General features: G+C 35.3%; 1 protein-coding gene across 14 annotated transcripts in view; it reads left to right on the top strand.

Annotated features, from left to right (window-relative positions):
• LOC138696415 (protein bric-a-brac 1-like) overlaps positions 1-19730 on the top strand; it is a 212602-nt gene that overhangs the window by 148258 nt on the left and 44614 nt on the right. For 2 of the 14 annotated variants that reach the window (XM_069821360.1, XM_069821370.1), the window contains exon 6: positions 10248-10802. The exons of the other annotated variants lie outside the window; for them this stretch is intronic. In XM_069821360.1, the coding sequence (XP_069677461.1) occupies positions 10248-10576 (329 nt within the window). In that variant the 3' untranslated portion in view covers positions 10577-10802. Of the gene's footprint in view, positions 1-10247; positions 10803-19730 lie in introns of those variants that run through there. 14 annotated transcript variants of the gene reach the window in all.

Below are 19730 nucleotides of genomic sequence, written 5' to 3'. Positions count from 1 at the left end.
TGTACTGCGAAGTACAATAGTACAACACCCGTGCTTAAGTCATAAAGTAAGACATAAAGGGAGAGAATAGTGTGGGTCTCTGTCTGCCAAAGAGCTGGAATTTTTGTTATTTACGGACTATTTAGGAAGACAAGTCACCATCGCTATTCCCACCCCACTCTACCCTTGAGGCCGGCCCATGGATAGGACCAACAGGTCAGACGAATTGTGCCTCAGCTACATCGTTTTAAGCGCAACCTCAAAAACGCGCGAAGAGACACGAAATGCAGAAACCAGAGTCGGCATGAGCGATCCTGGCCTCAGGAACAAATTTTACTGCAAAACAGGGTTATATACATCACAAGCCAGACCCGGCACGAGCAATCCTAACCTCCGGAACAAATTTTACTGCAAAACAGGTCTATCTACATCACAAAGTTTCCAAATGCTTATACAGCGATATATGCTTCATTCAAATAACTAATACATTATATCTGCAGTGCCTGGGGAAAAGTGACATAAGTCAGTTTCCACAAACCTTTTTTGTTAATTTATTGACAACTTACGGAACATCTGCTCGCTTGGAAAAAGAGACATAAGTATTTCTCCCATTACAATAATTCATACAGAAAAAAATCAAATTGACATAAAACCAGTGTAAGTTGTCAATAAATTATCAAAAAAAGATTTATGGAAACTAACTTATGTCACTTTTCCCAGGCACTGCAGATATAAAAACACAAAATTTGATTTCAGTTAAGCCAAGTGACTGAGGCCCGGCCTCACTTGCCTCAGGCAATCAGCCGCCATTGCCGTAAAGTCTTTCCTCTATGACAGTGTTTTTCAAACTTTTTCCACCACGAAATTCCTTTTAATCTAAAGTGTAACTGCGGAAGTCTTGTAATATTTTATTAGTATTTAAGAATTAACAGACAACTGAAAGCTAGTATCTCAATAATTCTGTTCATTGGGACGAATGTATTTACTTTTTAAGACTGCAGTCTGGTTTTATGGCGGAAAGTTGACTCATTTCTACTTCTGCATTTTGTGTTCATTATTTTGTTTTAGTGAATACATACGCAGAGAATCCATTGATGAAAGTGATGAGTATTATTTTCCGTTTTAGATATTCATTAAACATTATTATTATTATTATTATTATTATTATTATTATTATTATTATTACGCATATTATTGGAATATTAATAATAATTATGATTATTATTATCATCAATGGTTTCATGTTATTATTGATTCATATTTTCTTAAATTTATATATTTTTATAGTATCCACTAAGTATAAAATAGCCACCAGTGCAGCTCAGGCTGCTAAGGTGCTTGCCTACCAATCCAGAGTTGCGCTCGGTCACGGGTTCGATTCCCGCTTGGGCTGATTACCTGGTTGGATTTTTTCCTAAGTTTTCCCCCAACCTTAAGACGAATGTCAGGTAATCTATGGTGAACCCCCGGCCTCATCTCGCCAACTGCCATTTCGCTATCACCAATCCCTTCGATGCAAGATAGCCTAGTAGTTGATACAGTGTCGTTAAATAACCAAGTAAAAAAAAGTATAAAATAAAATTTTAAATCACATAGGGCTCATGGAACCCCGGCAACATACTTTGAGAAATGCTACTCTAGGATAATTCAGCAATTATCTACTCTGAACGAAGAGTGACCTAGTGTGCACATACATTTTCGGAAATCGCCATCAGAGATAATAGCGATAGTGGTAACGATTAGAGCCTTCAGTATTATAAACAATAAAGACTCCTGGAATGGCATAGGATAATGTTTTCAGCACATGTAATATGCTACTGTGCCGCATGCTGCAGTTGCAGTGACAGTCCGAGCAGACCTTAGAGGTGTGGGTTATAAGCACTAAGGAGCTCTCGGCTCAGGAAGTGAGACACGGGCAATATAGTCAGCTGATGTGGGTTTTGGAATTCACCTGCTTGAGGGTTAGCACAATAGATTTTGAAAGGTCACAGTTCTGGGTCATAGTACCCCTTCAATAAATTCAATTGAATGACTGCATAACTGAACATAATGAAGCAGTTAGATATGTGACCGGATGCTAATGTTGGTCATCCAAGAGAAATGTACTCCGAGAAGCTAGATGATACGGCTTAAGTAGTGAATAGTAAAGTTTCGATGATAATCGAATTTAATACTTATTTAAGGCTTTTAAGGAACCCAGAGGTTCATTGCCATCCTCATATAAGCCTGTCATCAGTCCCGACCGAACCTGTGCAAGATTAATTCAGTCTCTATCATCATATCCCACCTCACTCAAATCCAATCCATTTGAATATTATCCTCCCATCTACGTCTCGGCCTCCCCAAAGGTCTTTTTTTCTCTCTGGTCTCCCAACTAACACTGTATGCATTTCTGGATTCGCCCATACATGCTACCCGTACATGCCCTGCCCATCTCAAACGTCTGGATTTAATGTTCCTAATTATGTCAGGTGAAAAATACAATGCGTCCAGTTGTGCGTTGTGTAACCTGATCCATTCTCCTATAACTTATCCCTCTTAGCCCCAAATATTTTCTTAAGAACCTTATTCTCAAACACTCTTAATCTCTGTTCCTCTCTCAAAGTGAGAGTTCAAGTTTCAACCGTACAGAACAACCAGTAATATAACTGTTTTATAAATTCTAACTTTCCGATTTTTTGGCAGAGACTAGATGACTAAAGCTTCTCAACCGAATAATAACAGGTATTTTCCATATTTATTCTGCATTTATTTTCCTTCCGAGTGTTACTGTTGCTCCAAGATATTTGAATTTTTCCACCTCTTTGAAGGGTAAATTTCCAATTATTATATATCCATTTCGTACTATGTTCTGGTCACAAGACATAATGATATACTATGTCTTTTCGGGATTTACTTCCAAACATATTTCCTTACTTGCGTCAAGTAAAATTTCCGTGTTTACCCTAATCGTTTGTGGATTTTCTCCTAACACATTCATGTCATCCACATAGACAAGAAGCTGATGTAACCTGTTCAATTCCAAATCCTCTCTGTTATCCTGGACTTTCCTAATGGCATATTCTAGAGCGAAGTTAAAAAGTAAAGGTGATAGTGCTTGCTTTAGGCCACAGTGAATTGGAAAGTCACCCGACAGAAACTGGCCTATGCGGACTCTGCTGTATGTTTCATTGAGACACGTTTTAATTAATCAAAGTAGTTTCTTCAGAATACCAACTTCTATAAGAATATTGTATGACACCTCCCTCTTAACAGAGTCATATACCTTTTTGAAATCTATGAATAATTGATGTACTGTACCCTTATACTCCCATTTTTCTCCAATATCTGTCGAAGACAAAAAATCTGATCAATAGTCGATCTATTACGCCTAAAACCACACTGCTGATCCCCAATAATTTCATCTTCATGCAAAGTTAATCTTCTCAAAAGAATATTGTACAACATTTTGTACGATGTCAACAAAAGGGATATGCGTCGAAAGTTACTGCAGTTAGTCTTATTCTCCTTCTTAAAAATAGGTACAATTATGGACTCCTTCCATTGTTGTGGGACAATTTCCTTTTCCCAAATAACAAGTACAAGCTTATAAATTTCGCTAGATAGTGCTCTTTCACCCTCTTCTATTAATTGTGCTAGAATTTCATCGATACATGGAGACTTGTACTTTTTCAGATTTTCTATCGCAATTTCAACTTGAGAGAGATTGTTCAGGTTTGTATTTGAATTTCGTCCTGTTCATTTGGCCTTTGTACATTTAGTAGTTGTCCAAAATAGTTTTTCGATCTCTTCAGGATTGAATGAGAGTCTGCAAGCAAGTCACCATTCTTATCCTTGATAATCGAATTTAATAATTAACTTACATTAAATAGTGAACTATAGTTAGTGAGAATTACTATAGTCAAAGGCAACTATAAAATCAATGTAACACTGTATTTCCTACTATTTTCAGAAACCCTTTTTAACATAATCATGGCCAACAGGCGTGGCTCAGTCGGTTAAGGCGCTTGCTTGCCCGTCTGTAGTTGTGCTCAGGTGCGGGTTCGATCCCCGCTTGGTCTAATTATCTGGTTGGGTTTTTGTCGAGATTTTCCCCACCGTAAGGTGAATACCAAGTAATCTATGGCGAATCCTTGGCCTCATCTCGCTATCACCCATCTCGTCGACGCTAAATAACCTAGTAGTTGATACAGCATCGTTAAATAACGAACTTAAAAAAACGTAATAATTTTTAAATGTTTAACTTATATTTGAAAATTATATTTTAAATATTCCACTAACACACTGTTTGACTTTGCCGAGTTGTATATTTTTATACAAGATGGGACACAAAAAAGTAGCCCTGGTCAGTAAAAAGAGAGAGGGAAGGAAGGGAGATTTTTTCCAATGCTTACCCAGTCCACATTAGTGATTCGGGTTGTGTATATTGCAGATAAATGGCAGGACAGACCTTTTTTTTTCAAGTTACACACCACTTGAGTGAGCCACACTGTGCATGATGTGTAAATTCGTGTAAATGAAGTAATTATTCTAGAGTAGGCTTAAGCTTGTAACATTACTTTTTCATTATTTAATATAAACTCCACTCCTGGTCAAACAATAGTGTACTATTTTTATCTTTAAATACCAATTTTTTTAATCCTGTATTGGCTGCTGATGCACAGTGCACAGAGAGATGGAACCACGTCTATTCACTCATATAGTGAGATGGAACCATGCCTCAACACTTGTATAATATTGGAAAAGGTCTGACAGGCCAACGTTGTAGCTGTTCAGAAGCCAGGTTTAGTAATCTATAGATTTGTGATTATCGGACATAATCACCCACATGATATGTCTTAAAATGTAGGCTTTTTAATACAGTTGGCAAGTCTTCCTACTTACATGGGCCTGTTGCGTTAATTTACGTGTGGACTTCTTCGAATTCTATGATTCTGAATAATCCTTAGGCGAATATCAGCAATAACTTCTGGCATGTGAACTTAAGGGATTCTTTGGTTTTTTGGCATTATGCGCAGATCTCATAGCACGCTAGAGGTGACAGAAGATTGACAGCAGTTAATGCTGAAACGTTAAAAATGATCTCTTTTGAATGGTGTAAGATTTGTAACAAAAACTTGCACTGCAATGCCACAGGTATTATTATGATTTCAGAAAATAAATACACAAAACACCACAATTTGAATTTTAATGCAACAAATTTAGTTAAAAATATCATTTTCAAACACCTCTACATTTACATCTTTAGGTATGAGTCTGGATCTAAAAATACACCAGAACAATTTAAATAGTAAAGCAGGATTGTCCAAACATCATTCCCATACCTAATATCCGTTACTAACACCCACTTGGTTGGAACAGGAAACTTCTTTCGATAATTTGCTATCAGTTGCAGTAGGACTGTTTCTGCTCTTCGTATCTTGTCAAAATATTATAATATTGTGAAATTAAATTAATCCCACGTTCACACCTTTATTCAAAGAGACTTCTGCCCAAATACAGGTATATCTTCAACACACAAATTCCCTTTCCCATCTATTGAGCTTGACGAATTGGCCCATATTTTCGAAATGATTCACTGTTTGTAGCTCCCCTTTGGAACAATAAACATAAAGTCAGTAATTCGTGATGATCTTCTATTGGCTATTAATCTTTGAGGGCTCGACGGAGATAATCTAATATTTCTGTTAGTAGTCTTATGAACACAGAGTCCTAGAAGAATTCAATAGGAGCAGCAGAATGTAAGCCTTTCTTTATTGATTGGTAATCTTTCTTAAATCTTTAAAAAAATTGATTTTCTGTACCACTTATGGAACCAAAATGCTGGAGAAGATGCAGAATAGAATGGCTTTCATAATATGGTGGAAGCAAGTTATCCAAATTAGCTTGCTCGTTATCCAGAAATGCTTCTATAGTGTCTCAAACTGAAACTCGTACAGTGGAATATCAACTAGTATTCAGTGCGTTAAAGAATGAGTATGTTGATTCACTGAACTGAAATCTGCGTTTTCTAATGCCAGCAATATTGGAGATTGTATATTAAAAAAGACTAATATCATAGAACAGCGCATTAAAAGTAAACTAAATAATGTATTTGTAGTCACAGTAATTCAGGATCAAAGTAAAATTCGTACTGTACACTTATAAAGGAAATAAATAGAGTACACACAATGTTAATTCCTCATTCATACTCAAGTTTTGCTCCCCTGTAGATGTGCTTTACTCTGAGAGAGAATTGCTTGTATAAGACTACCATGGGCCATCAAAAATGGCACAGTTCTGTAGTTGAACAAGAGACGATTATACAACATCAATCTTCAATAACAGGGCACATCTTTAAGAGAAATCGCCAACTTAGTGAAAAGATTGCATTCCACTGTGCAGGATGTTTTAAAAAACAAAAAACATTAGTAAACTAGCAAAGAGAAGCTCCAGAAAAATCTTTGGTAATAGGGATGGTAGGTTCTGGAATGAGAGTGTTGTATGGGTTTTGCAAGCAGGGAATACCAATGGAAGGAATGCGAATGAAACATTGCGATAAGGAAGAGTGGGCAATAGGAAAGGCCACGAGATGTCTTGAATGATATTCAAGAGTACAATCAGAAGAGAAATGACATCGATAGAATCAGTCTTGCGTTGTGATAGTTACATTACGACTTTAATTTGTTCCATTGCATGTGAATATGTGTTTTGTATCACACTGTATCATCATTTCATTCATAAACATAATATGTTGCGAGTTTAATTAGCTTGGAATTTTTCTCTTGCTACATTCTTTATTTCCACAGTGATGTCCTCATTTGTTCATCTTCTTGGAAGAGACAGTACTTCCATCAGCCCGCATCTCTCTTCCCGTCGGTGTTCCTACATACACATGTCAAAACAGACTAGCGCCACCACTGGTTTTTGGTAATTTTTCCTTGCACGAGCTATACCCATCAAGATGATGAGATACTCTCTTATATGTAACTTTTTCGAAAACTTTTGAGAAGACTGATAGAGGGATATGGGCCTGTAGTTTTCGGACGAGGTTTTTTTGAATAAAGGGATAAAAACAATATTTCAGTCACTCTGGAAATACACCATTAAACATTGAAAAGTTACATAAGACTGGCTATTATTTGTGAACTGGCTTTTAATATTTTACTTGTAATTTCATTATGTCCCAAGGAATTTTTAGATTTTAATTGCTTTAGAATTGTAATTCTTTTCGTGGATTTGTTGAAAAAAAATTGAATATTTGGGGAAGTTAGAGGAACATACGTTCAAACAATTGATTGCATTATTATTATTATTATTATTATTATTATTATTATTATTATTCTGTGGGATGTTATGATTATCATTTATTGAAAGAAAGTATTTGTTGAACATGTTCGGAGTTTCTGTTGTATTGGATGTTTATTATTTATTACAAGAGTGTAACTGTGTTCTTTACTTCTAAACTTTCTGCTTTTTTTTTTTTTTAATTGTGTTCCGAGTTGTTTTGATTTTATTATTCGAGTTTAGAATAATTCCGTTAAAGTAAAGTTCTTTGGCTTTTAAGATTACTTTAAGATATTCTAGAATACGGTACTTTTTAAAGTAAGCTATTAATTTGGGGTCATTACTATTTCTACTTCAAATTATAGAGTCCTCTTAGTTTTACATGAGATTTTTATGCCTTTTGTAATCCAATTGTTTTTAGATGTTCGAGAATTTTTGTACTTTACAGGAAAACTGGATTCAAAGATATTTAAAAATGTATTATGAAACACATTGAATTTTAATGAACATTAGTTACCCAACAAAGTTGAGGTCTATTTCAAAGCTATCTGTACCTAAGTTGGCTTTAGAGACTGAAAAGTATATAGGGAAGAAATGTAATCCTGAAACAATGAGAAAAGTATTGAGACAATACAACCACCATGGCCAAATGGCAAAGAAAGAACCTTCCATTAGTGAGGTCAACAGGAGAAGAGTAGAATTTGCTAAAGAGCACATAAATAAGAATTTTGAGTTTTGGAAAACTGTTCTATTCACTGATGAGAGCAAGATAAAACTTTTTGATCCAGATGAGAGGATTTGTGTGGCGTAAGCCGAATATGGAGCTTTAAAAAAAATTCTAAGACCTTCTATGAATCACAGGGGATCAGTTATGATATGGGGTTGTATGGCTGCTAGTGAGGTCGGTAATTTAGAGATCATTGAGGGCATCATGGACCAGAATGTATATTTAAACATTTAAACAAAAATGTACACAAAAACTAGGGATAAATAACACATTCTGAATTGCAGTGGTTTTCCTTATTTTACACGGTGAAATTGAACAAGCCGGAGTGCATCCAGTATATATGGTAGCTTTACTGTAGATAAATGATGTGTTGGCTTTAGTAACAGCCAGAGAGTAGGTGTAGTCTTCACAAAATTACCATAAGAAAGTCACGTGTGTCAGCCGAAAAGAGCATTCTTATGAGTAATTTTATAATAATTCTGTTGTTTGGGATGACCTCTAAATATTAATATTTTTTTATAAAATTTTGTATATGCTTGTTTTAGATATAAATTAATAAAATTATCCTTCTGGAGGTACACATTTCGAACTTTCACTTTTTTTTTTTTTTTTTTTTTTTTTTTTTTTTTTTTTTTTTTTGGGACCACCCTAATGTACACGCATTAGTTTCATTGTGTGAGCTGATTATATCATGAAGGCATTTACTTTAGTTTCTTCTTGGGGTTGGTAGTGATGTAGCAAAGCTAGGATTTTTATTACCTCACAAGTCTGCACTGTCACCATATTTAGCATCTTTCAGCATGTAACCCAAAACGAAGTTTACAAAGAACTAAATACGTTTTTCTACTGTTGCATATTTTTATGTTGTGCCACTTTTAATCTTTGCAACAGCCTGTGTGTGAGTCACATACCAGCAGTAACATTTCTTTGCTTTGCAAAACCTTGCATAGCATTTGGTTATAAAACTTAATCTGTATTATACTTCTAAGAAAATTTGGCATTTAAGTTACTTGCACAAGTTCCAATCAGAGTGTTTTTTGTCACTTGACTGTGTTCAGCAGTGAGTATCCTGCTTGATACACATAACAGCAATATTAATGTCAGAACTGACTTATTGGTGATAACATGAAAAAGAGTGGATATTTTCTGCTATTGCCACTACCAGTAGGACCACAATGTACATAAGATTGTATATAAAACAAAAAGTAACTTATCTGTTCCACATTTTTTTTAAACTAATGCTGGGTATTTGACTGTTCATCATCCACCCTTATGAAGTCAGTTATGTAGACCAATTTACCGACAGAATTGTTGGCCAGAGTATGCCATAGGGGGCTGATCTATGTTGCACTTGAGATGATTATTGGTATTTGTTGGGATGCCACATAGAATCCAGAACCCCCAAAGAAAATCCCTTTACCTGGCCCACGGGCTTGCTCAACACGTTATGAATCAAGGGTACACAGGGGATCGAATTCTTGTCCACAGGATTAGAAGTCCAGTGCTCTAGCCACTAGACCTACCAGACCACTGTGGCGTTTGTTTTACATAATAAAACCACCAAATCTGGTACTAATAGAACACAAGTTTCAATCGTTCTTGAGATCCGACACTGTGTTTTTACCTCTGGGGGAAAATAAGAGATCAGAGTGTACAAGGATAATACCTGACTTCAAACTAACTGAAAGACATTGTTTCTTGTAAGCCCCTAAGATTATCTCATTTATATTCTAACTTTGAAATTCGCCATTATGCTTAGAGACTTGTGGAGAATATTTTCTGTAAAGATGTATTAAATGAGTGAATGCTGCTGTTTTTCCTGTATTAACAAACCAATATTTTCTGCTTATTATTTAAGAATCAGTCGCATGTTTTATATGAGATATAAATGTTGTTACTGGTATACTTCCAAGCATCTAGCAGGCATTTTAGTAGCTTTAGAATGACACTGTATATTACATGTGTGAAAACCTCATTTTATATCGTGTAAAGTTTCATGTTCACAATATTGAAATATCTTTATATATTAATTTGTGCACTAATTATTACTTAATTGGAAACCTCAGAAACTGTTGCACATAAAGATCGTTTTGTTGAAAATCTTTACTGTTAATTGCAGTTGCATGCAGGAATAGTTCTGAAAGTGGAAAGCAACAAATAGAAAATTTAAATGAAAGTATTTTATTAATATTAATAAATGATACACTTTTACTAGCAAAGTCTTCTCAATTTCCATCTGTATTTAGAGAAATCGTATCATCTTTTTTGTTGACAGTGTCATCATGGACTAATCTAGCAAACTACTGTAGATGGAGATTTGCTCATACAAGTGCTTTGAGTGAAGAACCAGTAGCCACTCAAATTGCAAAAAGTAACATATTATCATCTGACTCGAAGAATAAAGCTGGAGCCAAAAGCTTTTCATGCGAGGTGTGTGGCAAACTAATGCATCATTGGAAATCTCTAGATCTACATATGAAGATACATAGTGGTGAAACACAGTGTCATTTGTGTCATAAAGTATTGAATCGCTCATATGCTTTAAAACTGCATCTTTTTAAGGTACATGGCATTTCTGCTGCACAATCTAATACAATAGTGTAATATTACTTTAAAAACATGTCTAGTCATTCGTCTGTGTGTTAAAAAGTGATGGAAATTGTATGTAAATAATGGACTTAGTGCTTATTGAAATTCAAGAATAATGTTTATGATAATCCTCAACTCTTGACTTCAATATTTATGTGGTCAGACACAAATTATATCTCTGCTGTTATTAACATAAATTGTTTGCTGTAATTTTAGACATGAATAAAGTTCTCGTTATGTATCCAAATGTTTTATAAGAACTGTAACATAATGGTATGACATTTCCATCATTTCTAGAAATGTTGAAGTGTATACGAAGCCATTATGGAGTTTTCTCCGCCCCCCCCCCCCCGTTCCTACCTTATTCCTTCCTCTCCCCTTCTCTCATATCCTTTTTGTCTGTTATTCAATTCGAAATACAATTCAGAAGATTTTAACGTGATTACTGTTAAAGTAGTATGAATATTTGAATAATTTCAAGGAAGAATTTTTCCGGAGCTGGGTATCGATCCTGGAACCCTTCGCTTAGGGCACGAACGCTCTACTGACTGAGCTACCCCAAGAACTATACACGACACCGTCACAATTTTTCATTTATATCCACACAACTCAGATGAGCTGACAAGACGCCAGAACTCAACTATGAGTGCACACAAATACTGTGTGACTTAAATTGTGGCTTTCTGTTAATGTACCTCCAGTAACGAATATAGTATTATGTAAATCTGGCTTTCAGGTAGTAGCTCCCTGTAAAGCAGGTGAAGGAAATTTGTGACGGTGTCGTGTATAGTTCCTGGGATAGCTCAGTCTGTAGAGTGTTTGTGCTCTAAGAGAAGGGTCCAGGGTTCGATACCCGGCCCAGGAACAATTTTTCCTTGAAATTATTCAAACTTACTTTACAGGTAGCTACTACTTGAAAGCCAGATTTGCATAATATGAATATTTCTTGCATTTGTTTCTTAGCTTACAATTTTCATTCTTTCTATCTTGATATAGCAGTTCTGTATCTTGAAGAGACTCCACTTGGACAGTAGGGTTCTGTATCGTCAACACTGAGAAGTATCAAGTCACACTTAGCCCTATGTACGTACGAGTATTTATATAGAAATATATTGATTCTGAAGAAAGAATGTTAATTTCATGTTAACTAGCCATAGGGAAAAGTTTGATTTTGAAATTGATACTACTGATTTAATTTTCAAATTACTTATCATGTTTGTTATGATTAATGCTTCTTTTTTTTTTTTTTTTTTGTATGCATGTTTAATACCACTTATTTGTACACTGCAAAGTCCATGTGATTATATCGTGAAGGATTGTGAACATTTATTGAAGAATTACCATTGTTTCTGCTGCTACTGATGCCACCACCACCATTATTGTTACAAAGGTTAGGCCAACTGATCTGCTTTGATCTAAGAAGCTGGTAACATTTTCTAACATATATGACTATATTTCTAAATGTTGGTTTTAAAAATTGGAATAATGCTATAGAGTCTGATTGTCCTAGAGAATATGTTTTAACAGTAAATTAATGAGTGAATGTGACCGGCCAGATTTCTAGTGTAAAAGAGCATGACAGAATGTAGGGTGGCATTATTGAAAATATTGTCTTCTTTACAATATCTAGTTTTTCGCAGAAATTACGGTATATGGATTGAACGAAATGTTTAGCTTACTGTCCTGAGTGGTTCCTTCAGTAGCCTACTCCAAGTTCAGGCCGTGGTTAACCCCTCCCTCCCCTAATATTTTATAGAAGTTGGCGCCTATGACATCGATTACTTAAAGTCATTTAATAATAATTGAACTATTAAAATACTCTTAAATGATAAAAGTGACGAATATTATGTAAAATTTTGTTATTCGTTGAAACTGAGACCTCTTAATGTATAGACTTCCTGGCTCTACCTATTTCTAAATATGTTCGAAAGATGGGATAAAAATTATCGTGCAAAATAATTATTTTCGTAAGCTGTAAACACAAAGGGATGACTTGCTAGAGGACTTCTTCATTCATACAGTGCTTAGGATTGGTCTCATAAAATGAGCTGATTAGATGCTTGGGTCCCCCCCCCACGAGGTTTTCCTCAACTGTAAGGCGAATATCAGGTAATCTATAGTCAATCTATGGCCTCGTTTTGCTAAAAAACATCCCACTATCACCAATTCCATCAACGCTAAATAATCCAGTAGTTTATACAGTATCATTAAAAATCCAACTTAAAGACTCTCCTTCCTGTATACTTTCGTCATAAATATTTAATGGTGCATGGAAAATAGCATATTAAAAAAAAGTTGAATTGGTGAATACAGATTTGCCATTCACCTCATGTCTGATATATATTGTAACTTATATTTCTTCTTTTACCCACTACCAGACAATGTGACTTTTATTCTTAATGGTTCACCCTACAACATGATATATATTGTAACTTATATTTCTTCTTTTACCCACTACCAGACAATGTGACTTTTATTCTTAATGGTTCACCCTACAACAATGGGTATTCCACTCAACACACAATAGACGTTATTGCACTCCACAGACGACAATGACAATACACGTGTATTATTGAGAAGAACAACACTGTACTCCCAATTTAAACTAATGTTCACGAAGCACTATGTGTAGAACAAAACTGTCAGTTCTCAGTTCACAGTTTGTTCACCTTGGCTAGTTCTTCTAGCTCACTCAAGTTCACTGCACGTCGAACCCTGGTCTTCTGACTACGGTTCGCGACACGTCGAACTCCGGTCTTCCCAGAAGCGGTTCTCTGCACGTCGAACCCCAGTCTCGAAGGCTGGCTTCCTTGCTCGCTCGAAGAATCACGTGTAGACTGACTTCCGGAGACTGACTGACTGCCGAAAACTGCTCGCGCTTTTGTTACTAAACCACCTCTCGAATCTTCGATTCGCATGGCTTTCTGAATTTACGAGAGGATTCCACTTCTAGAGGTTTCCCCTGTTCTCTCCGCTCCGTGCCATCCCGTAGTTTTCTTTCCCCTCGCTCCGTGCCGCGCTACAGCGCCTGCCGAAGCTCGAGTTTCGTTTCCCTGCGCCTTCCTTCTCGCTGGATGCGCGCGCAACTCCCTTACACGACCAGAACAACAGACGGTTGCCACTAGAGATAAGCTTAAACGATATTTTCAAGTATCTGTAACAACTATGACTGTGACAATTAAATATCTGTGACTTTTATCGGTGATTTTGTCACACCGATATTTTATATAGATAAGTAAGCACAATATGCATGAATTACACCGATATTTTGTCACACCGATAAAAATTAACAGGAAATATTGAAGAGCAGTGAAATGTGAATACGATTTCTCTATACACGCCACACATGAGTGATTTATATGGGACATTCCAAAAAATAAATTATGTACATGTACCATTAGCAAATCATCCTGCCCAGGACTCGTGTTACAGAATGCGCGCTGGTTCGAGTCCACATGGGGGAAGACATTTTCTTATGAAATTTCGGCCAGTGTTTGGGACTGGTGTCCACCTAGCATCATGATGCACTTGAGGAGCTACGATAGGTAGCGAAATCCAGCTATAATGGCTGGGAAGATCATCGTGCTAACCTCCATTCTGGTTGGATGATCGGCCACCTCTGCTTTGGCATGTGGGCGTGAGGTCAGCAGCCGGCTGGTCGGTCTAGGCCCTTCACAGGCTGTAGCACCACGGATTATTATTATTATTATTATTATTAGCAAATAAATTCTTACCTAACTGAACAGCAACATGTCGACAGTTAACCTCGTGTACCAAGAGGTTATATTGTAAATATTGAATCAGTTGATAATTTTTAAATGTAGTTGGGTATGGAGAAATTGAGGTTATGTGATTATCCTAATCGTTTTAAAAAATTGATCCTTTTTATTGTATATAATTAATGGATAAATTATTTTAAGTCGTGCATTAACATTATAATATTGAGTCATACAATAAAAATTAACGAAACATAAGTATTCGGAAAAACATTGGAAAATAATTACAAAACAAAACAGTTATTCAGACACGATTTTACACAAGATAAAGTATTGGTAACCAATGGTGTTATTTTTTAAATCGTGTAATCACTACATCATTTATAATAAGATGGTAAAACTAGCGCTGAAGTAGTTTTGGCGATTTCGGACGTGAAAATCGTTGCATTTAAAGGCTTTTTTTTTTTTTTTTTTTTTTTTTTTTTTTTTTTTTTTTTTTTTTTTGAGATGCAATGGATCGGGTTAAACTAGCGTTGAGGTAGTTTCGGTGATTTCGAAAGTGAAAGTCGTTGAATTTGATTTTTTGTGGAGATGCAGTTGATCGTATATGCAAAGCATAACAAAGCCTAAACTAACCAAACCTAACCTGTCACAGATTCGTATATGCAAGGTGTATACGCGGAGTACGAAGGAAACTACCTCAACGCTAGTTTTGTCGTTGATCGTATATGTCTAGGCACAATAAAAGCTTAAACTAACCAAACCTGACCTGTCACAGATTCGTATAACTTATGCAAGGTGTATAAGGGTAATACGAAGGAAACTACCTCGAAGTTAGTTTAGCCAAATAAGTTGCCCATCATATTAGCCAGTTTTGTCTCATTCGGTTTTAATACTATAGGTACTATTGTCGGCTTGTGAGAAATGCTTCGAAAGTTCGGAAGAACATAACGTTAGTGACACAGAGTGAATTAACATGATTTACGTTTGATACTCATTTTCAAATGTAATTAATTATCCCGTTCATGTGTAAGTGTATCTGCCTATTTTAAAAGTGTGCAAGGGCAATGAGAACGATTTGATGGAGCAGTGTCTGCTAGATGTCAAATCTTTTTGGAATTTATAAAATTGCCAATTTATGCTAATTACCCCATACTATATTTAAAAGTTGAAAATTATTTGCAAGTTGATGATTTTAACAATATCTAGGCAAATATCACTAAATATCAAGTTTAGAACATTGATTAGGCCTATTAATTGGTGTGGAGTAACACCCCACACGAGTACCAATGTTAGGAAGCATTGCACGATTTCCTAAGAGTTAATAACCATAAACAACATAATGAACTTATTACAAATAATTTTATTTTGAGTTTAATTATTTTAATTAATACTACCATGCACTGTTCGTGTTAGAGCTATACGTTAAAACTGGATCCTACATAAATGAGAGGAGTACAGGTAAAGTTATTAAAATAATGTTGTACGCTCCTTCAACTATTCTGTTTGCAATTAAAAGTATAACTGAAAAATGTTGTTACTGCGTAAAAATTGAGTGGAAAATACATAGAAGTTAATATAAATTCACAGTTATATGAAAATGTAAAGATCCCGGCGAATACATAAAACATATATACAGACGTAACTATTAAAACAAAATGTCAGACTCATGATTATATTATTATAATGTTGCTAATAACTTTGCAACAAATCATCACTTTGCAAAAAATAATATTGAACAAAATAACACAAAAAATAATCAAATATCACCACCCGATTGCTGTTATTATATCATGCGTATGCGCAAACCCACGACGTAGAGGAGAAAATATGTCACAGAGTACTGAATACAGAGCAGATTTCGATAGCAATATTTTGTCACAGATATTTCGCGTCAGCAGTCACAGGTTTATCTGTGACAAAATATCGGTTTATGAAATATTGGCCATCTCTAGTTGCTACAATATTTTATGGCCCCTCTCTTCTTGTTTAGCCTACATTATTCAACAATCTGAATTGCATGTGTTTGGATTCTCTGAATCTATGACCAAGGTTGTGAAAAGTGGTGGCTAATGGGATTTTAGTTTGATATGGGTGCACTACAATTTTCTGTATAAATATTTACCATATATTACAGCAGCATTTATATTAATAATATGATACACTCATAGTTTTCTGCTCAAGGACAGATCTTTCACTGCAAACCCAGGGTGTGGTATGCAGAGGTGAGTGGAGGCGTGCAACAACTTCATGTGAGAACATTCAAACATTAGTATGGAAATAAAAGTAGCCTACATGTGAATGAATCTTGAAGTAACATCGATCAGTTTCTCAAATTGACTACACTGAGGTTTTAATTATCAAGATACGAAACAAAAAGTGCCGTTAGGGATATGCGCGATAAATAGCATCACAATAGATTCGTATCGGACAGTAATAATTTATTGTAGTATTGTATTGAGGTAGCATCAGCAGTGAATATTTCTTATAAGTTACGTACATTACATTTTTGTGTTATGAATTTTGTGGTAATATACTCGTCCCTTGTGTGAACTGTTCTATTGTAGGGTTATAATATAAATAATGAATTTTATCATTTAATATAAGACCTTTGTCACATGAAATCTGAATATAAAATAAATATTTCGTTATTTCTCCTCCCTTAAAATACATGGTTATCTAAAAGCTTCTTTTCAACTGTTAAAAACGGGATAACTATGCGAGTAAATACAGTCAGTTCACGAATATCTGTGGTAAAATGGTAGGTATACAGTATTAATTAAAAGTCCTGCACCACCTAAATAACTTTTGAAGCATGTGGTTCAGTGACATGAAACTTTGTATGTGGGGATAACTATGTACTAAGAACTCAATAATGGTATTGCCGAGTTTTTTCTCCTTTTTAAACCGGAAGTAACTCCAACTCTCTTATTTTAAATGGAACACTCAATATATATTTTTTTATTCTTGAATAGTGCTCATTAAAAGCTTTTCAAAAAGTACCCAACTTGATACTTCTGTACAAATTCAGTGTTGCTAAGTCAAGAAAATAGAAAAGTGTATCAAATATTAAAATAATAAAAACTTCTTCCTTAACAAAAACAAAACAAAGCTAGCTCACCTTCTAAATTCTGTGTTCAAACTGGTAGCCCTCAGCTGCTTGACATTGTCAGTCGATCATAGAAACCATTTAAGGAATGATTTAACCAGGCTTTAGGAATATCTTGCACTACTTCCATTATTGGATGCTCCGGATCTTCTAAGTTGTTGGGTCTTTCTCGATATACTACTGACTTCAAATGGCCCCACAAAAAGAAGTCCAAAGGCGACAAATCTGGGGATCTAGCTTGCTACTCTATGTGACATCTCCTACCAATTCATCCTTGTGGAAAAAACCTGGTCTAAATGCTCACGAATATTTTGTCCATAGTGAGCTGGAGCTCCATCTTGTTGGAAATAGATGTCATCTCTGGGTAGACGATGGTTGGCTGGATGTGGAAACAAGTTTGCGATGGCCGGTACTACTTGATTTTGGAGCAAATCCAAGTATCTATTAGAATTTAGCGTTTCTCTAAAAAAGAACCAATAATATGGCCACCAATCATACCAGCCCAAACATTAAGTTACTGCGTGTGGTTCTCCTCCATTCAGTGTGGATTTACATCTGACCAGTATTGGCAATTGTGTCTGTTGACAAATCCATTCAGGCAAAATGTGGTTTCATCTGAGAATACAATTTGTCTAAGAAAAGCCGGATTGTTGTTAATGCGCTCCATCGTTAATAAAATTCATAAAACTGCATTCTTCTGTGCTCGTCCTCTGAAAGTTCCTGCAAAAGTTGCATATTATAAGGATGTTGCTTGGCGCTTGTATGGATTTTCATCTCGCAACTTTGGCTTATATTAGATTCTAACGCCAAATTTGTAGTAGATACTTTGGAATTTCCTGCATACGAAGGAGGACATCCAGTGAAGTATTATCATCAGTTGCACTTTCGGGCGACCTGATCTTGGTAAGTCCTTTACACTTCAGTTTCAATGAATTTCCTTACTTTCGTTGTCACTGTTGTATGTGGAATTCGATTGCGATCCCAAGATAGTTAATTTGTAGAAACAAAAGCCGCCCTAAATAAGGGTTCGATAGATCGGCCTACTAATCAATTCATAAAGAATAATAAGTAAACAAAACAATTTTGTGACACTTGGAAAGAAAAAGAAAAAACATTAAGATAAGAAAACGTAGGATCTCGATGAGATCGTTGTCTGTCTCCATAGCCAAAAATCATTAAAATTTGAATTGTTCTCCTTTCGCTCAACATGAGACAGAATTATTTAACACACTAGAATGTCAAATTCAATTCTTTAAATAAGATGTCTGTATCACTAAATATGTTTTCATGGATATAAACAATAGACAATCAAATGACAGTAAACAAAAGAAGCGTTTTACCATATTCCATGAATATAAACAAAGGACAGTCAAATCACAGTAAACAAAAGAAGCGTTTTACTGGTATTATTCCATAAGGCCCATTCACAATGAAAATTAAGCATAACACAGATGTTTGCGCCCAGGCTACCAAATGGGATCATTCACAATGATTCACATAAGCATTGACATAAACATTACCGTAAGACGTTAACATGAAAGTTTGCAAACTCCAAACTTTCATGCTTATGCTTACGTGATTTGCAAACAGAACACAATCGTGGAGCGCTGAAGTATACGACAAAATATGAGAAAATGGCGTCGTTGTTATGTTTCCATGGTTACCAAGTATGTTTGCTGTTGTGTTTATGTTCCCATCGTGAATGATGGTATGACGTCTTGATTTTACCGTAACGTTTATATTCTTAAGTTAATGCTTAAGTTATGTCCTGTCCCGTTTCAGTTACCTGTCATCATATCATAATCTCTTCACATGCACGCAAAATAGCCTCATATTAGCCATACCAACACATAAGACTTCATCGTATTCATCATCATACACTATCTCATTTTCGCGCTTGTGGTATACCCTATCCAGTGACATCAGAGACTGTCGGAATTTAGTAGCGTTCAAAAGCAAACTTATTAAGCATTTTCTTACTGCGTAGAGTAGGTTTAATTTTTACTTAGTTAATAAAAAAAAATGTTCTCTCTTCTTAATTTTTACAATGAACTGTCTAGCTTTTATTAGTCTGTTAATTCTTTTAGTACTTTGATTTTTATTGTGTTTGTAAATTCAATATTAATTGTAATTATAATTATAATTGTATTCTTTATATTGTAGTAGTAATCCCCTGGTAGAGGGGAAGAGAAGGCCTGATGGCCTTATCTCTACCAAGTTAAATAAATAAATAAAATAAATAAATTTTCATTGTGAATGAGCCTTTAGACCTACACTTTTGTTTTTTTTTTTTTATTATTTAGCAACACTGAATTTGTATAAAAGTATCAACGCAGAGCTGCAC

This window comes from Periplaneta americana, chromosome 3 (genome assembly GCF_040183065.1).
Source record: "Periplaneta americana isolate PAMFEO1 chromosome 3, P.americana_PAMFEO1_priV1, whole genome shotgun sequence".
Taxonomy (NCBI): Eukaryota; Metazoa; Arthropoda; class Insecta; order Blattodea; family Blattidae; genus Periplaneta; species Periplaneta americana.
Note: the sequence above shows the minus strand (reverse complement) of the source record. Positions and strands in the feature narration are given on the sequence as shown.